The sequence below is a fragment of the Phascolarctos cinereus genome, unplaced genomic scaffold, assembly GCF_003287225.1.
Source record: "Phascolarctos cinereus isolate Bilbo 61053 unplaced genomic scaffold, phaCin_HiC Scaffold_726;HRSCAF=1367, whole genome shotgun sequence".
NCBI lineage: Eukaryota > Metazoa > Chordata > Mammalia > Diprotodontia > Phascolarctidae > Phascolarctos > Phascolarctos cinereus.
The window spans coordinates 64289092-64299937 of record NW_027556098.1 but is presented as its reverse complement, the minus strand read 5'-3'; the positions used below and the strand labels follow the sequence as shown (position 1 = coordinate 64299937).

General features: G+C 34.9%; 1 protein-coding gene across 3 annotated transcripts in view; it reads right to left on the bottom strand.

Annotated features, from left to right (window-relative positions):
• Window positions 1-760: 760 nt before the first annotated feature.
• Window positions 761-10846, bottom strand: part of RPGR (retinitis pigmentosa GTPase regulator) — an 89541-nt gene continuing 79455 nt past the window's right edge. For all 3 annotated transcript variants that reach the window (XM_020979626.2, XM_020979627.2, XM_020979628.2), the window contains exons 17-18: window positions 9824-9912; window positions 761-3535 (exon numbers count right to left, since the gene is read on the bottom strand). In XM_020979626.2, the coding sequence (XP_020835285.1) occupies window positions 3305-3535; window positions 9824-9912 (320 nt within the window). In that variant the 3' untranslated portion in view covers window positions 761-3304. The remainder of the gene's footprint in view (window positions 3536-9823; window positions 9913-10846) is intronic.

Below are 10846 nucleotides of genomic sequence, written 5' to 3'. Positions count from 1 at the left end.
TTAATTAGTCCAAGAGGACTAACATTGCAAACTACTATAATTACTGATGAATCTACACCTTTAAGACTGGTGTTCTTTCAAGAGCGAGCATTTCCTTCCCTCATATGTTAAAGCCTCTAGCACTAACTAGGGTTTTTTTCCCTTTGTTGTTTTAATTGAATTCTTTTATGTGGACATAAGATTGCTTAGAAAATTTGCAAAACATCTTATGCAAAAATATGCTAAGCGAAATATATAAATAAATAATAAATACATTTTAAATATATTTAAATATATTTTATATATAAAATTATTATTTAGTAATATATTGATTATTTGGCTAATATTTTATCTATTTACATATAAAATATATTTTAATTATTTAAATTATATAAACTATATTTTGAATATATATTATAAAATAATAAATATAAATATATCTAAAATATAAATAAGTAATAAATATAAATACATAAATAAAATATATCTAAAGTATGATCCATGATAACATCAATGCTTTTAATAACTTTTAAAGAGAGAAGTAGCAGATTTCTTTTTCAGTGATCTATTACAGCGCGACATGAATAAGAGAAGCACAGGATGACAGAGATATGCCATACAACTTCACAGAGTATTCTGCACCAATGAGGTCACATACCATCAAAATATTGAATCACGGAAAGTTTAGAGTAATGTTACTAGAGAAGAAAGACCAATCAGAGGATAAGCTGTAAAGATAAGGAATTTTAGGCATAAAATGAGTCTTTAAACTTTGAAAGAATTAATAACTGCAAGTCCTTTTATTATCGAAATCAGTAGGATTTGACAATTCTGTTGGATTAATTTTAACAATGATCTTCCTCATTCATTGAAAAAAAAGAAAAATTGCAAACACAAGTTGGTTTATCTAAAAGTTTTGTGTTCAAATGTCCCCTTTTTATCTAATTAGAAGTGTAAGTTATATTCAAAATGGTTCTAAAACTATAGGCTAACAGTCTAGAATAAGAGACCATTTTTTTTTATCACCCTGTATTTTCCTCAAGTTAACTTCTTCCAGAGGTCAGATACTCAAGGAAATTCAAATGACAAATACAGTACAAGCATACTTCAGAGTCTAAAGGGAGATACAATCTTCTTTGTGCTGTTATTATCAAATAGTCCATTAGCACTCCTACAGCGGAGGTATATCTTGGCTTTTATTACACTCTACTACTAAGCACACTTGAGAAAGGTATAAATGTATCTCTTCCTCTGATAAAGCAGTGTTATTTACCTACTTGATAACCATATGCCTTCTGACCTCTTTCACCAAAATCTTTAACTTAATTCTTTCCCTAGTCTCTTACCAATCCCTTTTCCTAAAAAAGGAAAAGCTTTTCGACCAAAATGACTGGCATTTCTTGGCACTCTGACCTTTTCTTGTATTGGAATCCCACTCTATGTGTGTGTGGGGGAAGGGGTGTGGGTATGTATGACAGAGAGAAGAGAGAGAGTATATAAACACTTTTGTAATAGTAATGCTGCATTTGCAACAACCAAGTCACCAGGAATTGCACTGATTTACCATTAATAAAATTGGAATTCTCCTCAAGGGAAGAGAAGACTATCACAAAATTTTCATATTATGGTTTGTGGTGAGGAGGTAAACAAGAACCAGCCTGGGTCCAAATAACATCTCCTTGGAGGAACCACTGAGCTATTATATATCTTTGTGTTCATGATGCTATCACCTGAATTGGAATGGAAGGAAAAAAAAGACAGCAGGCAGGGCCTGCTGCCAAGATTTCTTCAACCTAAAGAAATAAAAAAAATTACCCTGAACTTTACAATGCTTCCTTATTGGGGAAGGTGGTGTGATACTGTTGGAGGTGTTTATAGGGAAAGAGAAGTGCTTTGCCACTTTGTATGAGGTCTGCACATAGCCTGGAAGGGATGGTATAGAGGTAGAATACATGCTAATGGGTTCCCCTACCCAACCAGGGCGGGAATGGGAGGGGAGGAAGAAGAAAAGGGGGCCTTTATTTTGATGGGTCCTAGAAATTATGGCTCTGAGGAATGCTTTGGCCCAGGGCAAATGCCTTTAGAACTACCTTCTAGCAATTTTGGTTATCTTCAAGTAAGTCTAAAGTTGGGACAATGGGAGGTAGTCATTGCATCTCAAATCCTAACCTGATCTGTAGTACTATCTATATGACTTGAGCAAGAATTTATTAAATAGAATATCTTTTCCATTGCTTTAGTGAGTGACAGTGACTTCAATATAAGTACAAAATATTCTATCATTAAGGGGTTATGTACAGAGTCTATTGCATAGTCTTTATGCATATTGCATATGCATAATGTACAGAGCCTATTGCATAGTCTTTTCTGTGGAGGGCAATGACACAAGTAGAACCTTATCTTATAAGGTTCTATAATATCTATATTATCATGGATAGTCTTAGCATTTTGTACCTCAATGACTGATGCAGATTGCCACGTGATTTTATTTGGTCATGGTATCCACTATCTTAGAGAATGTCAAAATGTTCACATCTAGCCTTCTCACTGTCTTGTTTGACTATCACAAAAGGGCAAGTCTAAAAATTCAAAGTTAGGCAACTTGGTCTTACCAAATGGAAAAATTTCAAACCAATGGCTCAAAAAAAAAAAAAGGAAATGTAAATAATGAAGCTATACTATTAACAGTTTCCATAAAACTGGGCTATTTACATCTGCAGCTATGTATTGATTTATTTACTCTGGTAAATAAATTTTGCTTCCATCACCACTTATAAGTGACAATTTATAAAATTACAGTGTTGTTAACAAATTTCAATTTGTCCTGATTTTTTCAACTAATAGCTGCAAGTGCCCCTCAACTTTAATCCTGTTATCATTCCTAAGAGTGTAACACACCAGAGATGATTTATTGAAATGTACTCACTGAAAACAATTTTGCTTGTGTTTTTTAAACAATGCAAAAAAGTTACATATAGATACACTGTCATGAGTTTAAATAGTTTCAAAGAATCGTAAAAATTGCTTAGTAAAAATTATTCAATGCCTGAATTCAGTTTTCACATAAAAAAATATATTTTTATTACAACACTGAACAATTAAGGCCACAACACTTTAGTTAAGATTTTCAGAATGTACTCCTTATACTAATATTATCAGTAGAAATAAATACCAATACCATGGTCACAATGTCCAAACCCCAAGAAAACAAATAATTAACTTACAGTACAAAGTTCATTATCAGCAACTTTCTTTCAGAAGTCATAATTATTTTCAAGTATAAATTGCAACATGTGCTTGGAGACCACAAACAATAAATATATATTTATAGAATTGTACACGACTTTGACTTTCTCTCCTGATTAGCTGATGAAGGTTCCATATGGTTTTGCCCTGTGTGGTTTTGGTTTTCATCTTTTCTCTCTTTCCCAACATTTGCTTGATCTCCTATTGGTCTTGCTTCTACAACTACAAGTGGCTCAACAGTAGGCTTTGCTTCAAGAATACGCTGCACATTTTTCTGACTTGTCATTGACTTCCTCTTAAAAAGAGAAACCTAAAAAAAATGCAATTGACAGACTTTTTGAAAGAACTGACAAAACAAAAGACTTACACTTAATGACATGCATATGCTAACATCTTTCCATTAGGTATCATAACTATTATGTCACATCTTTAGAGCACAAAGATTATGAGTGTGTAACACCAGGATGAAATGTTCCTACAAAAGGAAGCATCATTTGTTTCTTCTTATTATCTGATAATGTTCAACTCTATCAAAAACTAGTAAAATCAAGTCCCAGGGCATGACTTTTACACAGTCCATACTTTACCCAGTTCTGGAAATACCTGGAGTTTTAGATTTAATTTTAAAGTTAACATTATAAATATAATACCCTGGGATGGTGTTAGTCTAGATTTGATGACTAGAATTCATCTAAGATAGCTAGATGGTCTATCCTGGATTTTAAGTCCATATTAAGCATTTGTGTTCTTTTCTTTATAGTTCAAAGGTCATTTTCTTGGGAAACAAAAGAGAAACAAACTAAGAGTTGGGTATTTCTGTCTTCTCTCTATTACAGTACTTGTCATTCATCCATCCTGATCAGTGCTTTTCCTTTCTCCATATACCTTTTAAAAATCACCCCTTTTTGTTATTATTAGCATTTCCTCACCTCATTCTGAACTTTAGAGTTCTTGACACTATCTTTATAGAACCACAACATGCTTTTGTATTTATACTGCTTCATCTGCTTTTGTTTCTGGGATCTTTTGTATGTGTCTGCTTTAAATCTACATTGTTCCATGATCAGCTTCTTTAGACAATTTCTCCTTCACTGGAATCCTTTCTTTTTGTGATCTCAGAATGTTTCTGCCTCCACTGATCTTTACTCAAATATTCTTCATCATACTTCCCTGTTATGATCCCTGAGTTTCCTTGCATACAGTGAGTACATTTTCTTACTAGATGGTACTACTACTTTCCACTTCTCTCTTTTACCTATTCTATTCCTGCATAAGATAACTTCAAGTCTGTATTACAATAACATGCCCATTTCACAAAATCTCAGTGATATCTGTGAGATCAAATTTTTTTCTTGATTTAGGATTGCTAATTCCCCTTATTAACCATTTTGTACATTTATAATAAATAGACATCAGAGGTCATAAATTTTATCAATGCCTTCTTTCTTGGATTTTGAATTTCTGAGCTTTTCTACTGCTCCTCTTCCTAAGTATAGCTATTCTCCATGGTATCTAACTTGATGGATAAATACAGAAAGTCTTCTCCTTCCTACTTTCTTTTCTTTTGATTAGATCTGTAAGATTCTAGGAAAAGACATACACATATACACACACATCATATATGTACACATATATGATGTGTGTATGTATGTATGTATGTAGTATGTAGGTATGTATTTTACCAGTCGCTGTTAAATGTCCTTCATTCCTGACCAAGAGTTCATCATATTTCTGCATTTTAAGCTGTGAACCAGAAATCTAACACCTTTCTCACACACTGCCTGCTCAACAGAGAATGTCAGAAGTATTTGGCCCATGGTGTCATTCAGAGGGTCAACTGTTTCCCTTATTCTACAGGATATATTTCTACTGATGTTTCCTGAGTTTCCATGAACTTTTCTGGCTATCATGTCACACTGTTGAGTGTACTGAACTCACAGTCCATTAAAATGTTTTCTTTTTTCATTTGAACTGTTGTCTGACCATGTCTTCCCTCATATTATAATCATACGGCTTATTTTTTGAGCCTACATTTTAAAATGGCATGGGATTTTACATCCATCTCAATTATATTCCAACTTATTATATGGTATCCAAGTAATTGTTCTAGCCTATCAAGATATTTTCGATTAAGTTCTTTCATCCCTTTCAATTTCATGTCCTCTCTACATGTAATAAACATGTCACTTATGGCTCAATTCTATCCCAAAGCCCTTCGTGTCTTCATTTACTCTCCAAATAATTTGCAGATATTTTGAATGGTTACAACATTAACATAAGGAATCACTGTTCTGTAGATTTTGGTTTTAGAAGCATAGGAAACATTAATGTATGCAAAGTATATATATGAATAATAAGAACATCAATTTAAATATAAACATAATATACAGTCATAAAATAATCACTTATTTGGTAATAAGTAATCATGGTCTTACTCCTTAATCAAAGTAACAAATCAAATGCCCTCCTAAACAAAAAGTGATAGTGAACAGAAGGTTGACTCTCAGGGTAAGGTTAAGGGTTCCTGTGTTAAAATGTTAACACAGGGAGTTAGATGTGAGTACTTAAGTATACTGGTTACTGTAAAGGGGATCCAACAACCTGAACTTGAGAAAAAGGGACACTTTCATTTTCGGCTGGGGCAGAGTGCTGAAGATGCCAGAGTTAGAATTAGGAATAACTAAAGTGGTTTTTTAGAAAAGGGTAGCTTGACATAGAAGGGGAAATTTTTTAAAAATATGGGTAAGTTATATCCAAGATGTTTAGTGAGTGGGAAGAATAGCCCATAAGTAGGGTCAAAACGCATGGGATACAGGAGTAAAACAGTATTTGTAGGGAACAGTGGTTGGGGATATCTGGGAACAGCTGGTTTCTGTACTTAAGGATGGTAATTAGTCAGAGCTGACAGAAATTTCAATCAAAAGCCAAAGTGCAGGTGACCCTCGGGCCCAAACAGTCAAATGGAAGTGGATGTAATGTAATTAGTTAAGCCTAGGATTGGGGAGTGGTTGCTGACTAACGTGAATCATAGTAATCCCAAAGGTAAAGACCAAGAGAAAAATCTATTAATGCAGTCAAAGCCTGAGCTAGCTTATTTTTTTTTTTTGCTGGTTTGTCACAGTGTTGATTACATTGATCTGACAATCTACTAAAACCAAATGGGAAGTTATGATAGGGAACAGCTGGAAGGGAATGTTTAGTACTCTGAACCCCTGCCAAATTGAGTAAAATGAAACTAGTTATATACTTGAACTGTCTGTGATGGACTTCAATGGACAAGATGGGAAAAAGGTGTATATTGCTGGAGAAAACGAGACCATCAGAAAAGCAAGGGGCATGATTCTTAGTGAATTAATTTCATTCCTTTATAACCTATCATAATGTTATTAAAATGTTAACTCTAGATCCACCTGAAATAAATGAGACAAGGAATCAGCTGATGTTGCTGTACCCTGTTTTGTTGTAAAACTCTAGAGTTTAAAGAATGAATCCTAAAGAAAAGTTTTCTGTTTTATTAAATAGCTCACTGAAGTAGAACATCCAGATGATAGTGTTTTTTGAAGAGCTAACAACATTCAGATCCAAATAAATTGCACTGATTAGTCTGCAGGCAAAACAGCTGGTGATTCCTAGATAATGCCCAGGCACAGAGTAAGTGTCCTTTGCTGTCCATTAAGAAGTAAGCTGCTAACCTGGCTATCAGCAAAATTTACGACAGGGGGCAGAGTTCTGGCAGACAGTGATCGTGTCCTATGATTCTCTGCATTCCCCAAAATGCCCAATACCGTGCCTTGCACACAGCTGGCAGTCACTATCTTTTGACTGACTGATTTGGTACTAGAACCAAATGGTAAAAGACCTTGAGAGTCAGCACACTTTTTCCTTTTTGCTAGCACTAATTTACAAGGGTGGCCTTAGGGTATAATTTATTTAATTTCTTTCTGCCTCAGATTTCACTGAAAAATGAAAATATTAACATCTTCCTATACTCAGTTTCATGGCAATGTTGTATGGGTTAGGAAAAGTCTAGTTGTTAGTTAAGAGACACATAAGAAAATATCAATGATGGAGATTTTAAGAAATTTCTACAACTTGGTAAAAATTTCTGATTATAAAAATATTTCCATTTTGTCAGATTAAAGAACTAAGTACTTTGACATTTAAAAATGTGTAATTTTATGGGTGTGGTTAGTCTTGTGACCTTGGATAAGTCACAACTGAGCCTCAGTTTCACCATCTGTAAAAAAAGGGAGTAGGACAAGATGGCCTCTGAAGGCCATTCCTGGTCTAAATCCATGATTTAGAATCCATGCTCCATTTTTTCAATTTTTTTTTATTTTAGTAAATATTTCCCAATTACACGTAAACAATTTTTAACATTCATTTTTTTAAAATTGAATTCCAAGTTCTATCCCTCCCTCCTGCCCCTCTCCTTTCCTTGAGAAGGCAAACAATTCGATAATAATTATACATGTGAAGTTATGCAAAACATATTTCCACAGCAGCCATGTTGCAAAAGAAAACATGGACCAAAAAAAGGAGAAAAATAAAGTTAAAAAAAGGATGCTTCAATCTGCATTCAGAGTCCACTGTTTATAGGTCTCTTCTATTGATGTAGATCACAACCCTACTATAACTTACTCTGTCTTCAAAAGCTGCTGAGGCCAAAAATTCCATCACCCTATAACTAACCTGATGATGATCTTTAAAGCCTCCTGACTATAAAAGTTTTCATTTGTTAAGACTATGACAATATTGAAAAATGTATGTCATTCTATATTCTGGAGTCAGGAATCCAAAATTATACATGTAAAATTTAAAAATACCATATATAAATATTAACAATAAATAGCAATATTAGTTCTGTGAATCAAGAACTTCAGAGACGAAAGGAACCTTAGGGATCACCTAGTCCAACCTCTCATTTTATAGACTGAAGACCAGAGAGATTAAGCAATTTGCCTCAGATGACAGAACTGGTTAATAAAAGAGGCAAGATGAGAATCTATCTGTTTTAGGATTATGAGATCCTAGATTCAGAGTTGGAAAGTACCTTAAAGGACAATTAGTTCAACCCTTCATTGTACAAATGAGAAAAATGAGGCTTAAGTGCCTACAAGTGCTAAGCTGCAAAAATGGGATCTGACTGAATGAAGCCTTGAAGACAGGCAAAGACTTCAATAGAAGAGCATTCATTCCAGAGATGGGATCATATGAGCAGAAAAATGGAAAAATGAGAGCACTATGCAAGAATGTGTGATGGAAAGGAGGCTAGCTTGGCTATCCCTGGACCTAGTCCACTAGTGTCCTTTCCACTACACCAGAACTATGGCAAGATAGTTCATGGGACACTTCTAAAAAGTATATTTAGTTACTTATTTGATAAATAAGTCACCTACTTCCAACCATTACCAAAAACACACTGCTAAGATTCAAATATTTCCTCCATAGTTTGCCTTCCTGGTTTTACTCAGGTCTTTTCCTTTTTCTCACTCCCTTACTTTTCAAATGTCTTCCCTCTCATGATTTTTCTCTTTTATACATTTCTCCTATTTTTGATGTTGATAATTATTTCTAATTCACTAGAGTGTTCACCCCATAACAATTCAAACATCTCTATATCGATTCTATATCAAGGGGAATCTGTTCAGTTTTCTCCTCCTGTGTTTAGTACCCCACAATACAAAACACTGCTACATAACTGAAAAGCAGTATGTTTAGCTAAAAAAAAAGTCCATAAAACATGACAACTGCTGGTCCATTCTGGTAGTTGTTCTCCTAAATGCTACCATTTTCTTTGCAGGAAACAATGTGAAATGTAATTCCTACATAAATGCTTATAGAGTTCATGTAATCCTTGAAAGTATGGCCTCAATTCATTTGAGCACTGCAACCAACCTGTAGGCAAAGGAAGCCTGTCCCCATTTGTGCTACTGCCTAGATGTGCTTTCATACTTTTAGACAGTCATCTTTGTATTTCCTTCTTCCTTCATGTCCCTCCTGGCTCCTCCTTTTCTAGTTACTACACTAAGGGTTTTCCACTACAGTTTTAAACCCAAGTAATCATTTCTTATTTTTAATTTTGGTTTTCAATAATATTTTTATTAAATAACTATATCAATATGAATGGGAGAATAAAAAAAAACCACTATGACAATTTTGGCAAAATAGTAAGGAGAAAAGATGTCATATTAATCTGATAAGAGGCTTAGAGCAGTTATTTGTCTCCTCACTCAAATATAGGCAGGAAAGAGAACAAGGCTGAAAAGGTTGAGTCTCTGGAACTTTTTGTGTATGAGCTCTGTTCTAGCTCACAAACCAAGAGAAAAATCTCCTTTCCATACTGCACAATAAGCAAACCAGAAACAGCCCCATAATATGTGTAAATACTTCACAGTTTGCAAAGAGGATGGCATAGGGCTGAGTTCTCACTGACCAGTGCCCTGTACCACTACATAAACATATGGCCTCACTTCTCCACATCTCTATAGGCCATAAAACATATATCAAAGGAATGAAAATATCTGAGTAAAGAAACCAGAAGTATTAAATCAATACTCATTTATCTGCAGCAAAAGAGAAATTTAATTTCACTTACCGTTCGTGATTTTTTAAGAAATCTATTTGGTACTACTATAAAATATTCCTGGACTTCTGAATTGCGTGGCATACGTTCATTTGTGTTTCCTAAAACAGAATTATACCTTTAGAAATATATTTCTGATTACTAAAAAGAAGCATGAACTTAATATTTCCATTGAAAACAACCAAGATCTGAATTTGAGAAGATGATTCAAAAAACTGCTAATAATACTTGGCACTGCTGAGCCCACAGATGGAAAATTGTGCTCAGTTCTGGAACACCACATATAAATGAGATGTTGACAAACTAGAGTGTGCCTGGGGAAAGGTTTATTGCTGTTCAGTTGTTTTAGTTGTGTCCAATTCTTTGTGACCCCATTTCTGGTTTTCTTGGCAAAGATACTGGAGTGGTTTGCCTTTTCCTTCTCCAGCTCATTTTACAGACAAGGGACCTAAGGCAAACAGGATTAAGTGACTTGCCCAGGGTCACACAGTTAGTGTATGAGGTCAGATTTGAACTCACAAAGATAGGTCTTCCTGACTCCAGGCCTGGTACTCTATCCACTGAGCCACCCAACTGCCCCTGTGTGTAGAGGGTACTGCACCTGAAGGCACAGAACCTGAAATCATGTGGGTGGGGATAATTTGCAAGAACTGCGGGAATTTAGGGGGGAGAAAAGATGACAATGGTACAGCAGAGAGAATACTGTGATGTGATGCCTGAGTCCTTACTGTGCCATGATCCCTATAGGACTTCGAACAACTCACTTAACTTCCTTGGGTTTCAGTTTCTTTGTCGGTAAAGTGGCTGGATGTGACCACTCAGGTCCTGCCAATTTTACTTCTCTTGCTTCAAAACATAGCTCCTGCACTTCCTTCTCTGTAAAGTCTTCAGACTGCCTCCACTGTTGGGCCCTTCTTCTCAGACTCTTGAATCTAATCACTTTGTGTTTGGGGCAGCTAAGTGGTACAATGGACAAAGAGCCGGGCCTGGCATCAGGAAGTCCTAAGTTCAAATCAGACCTCAGAAACTTATTAG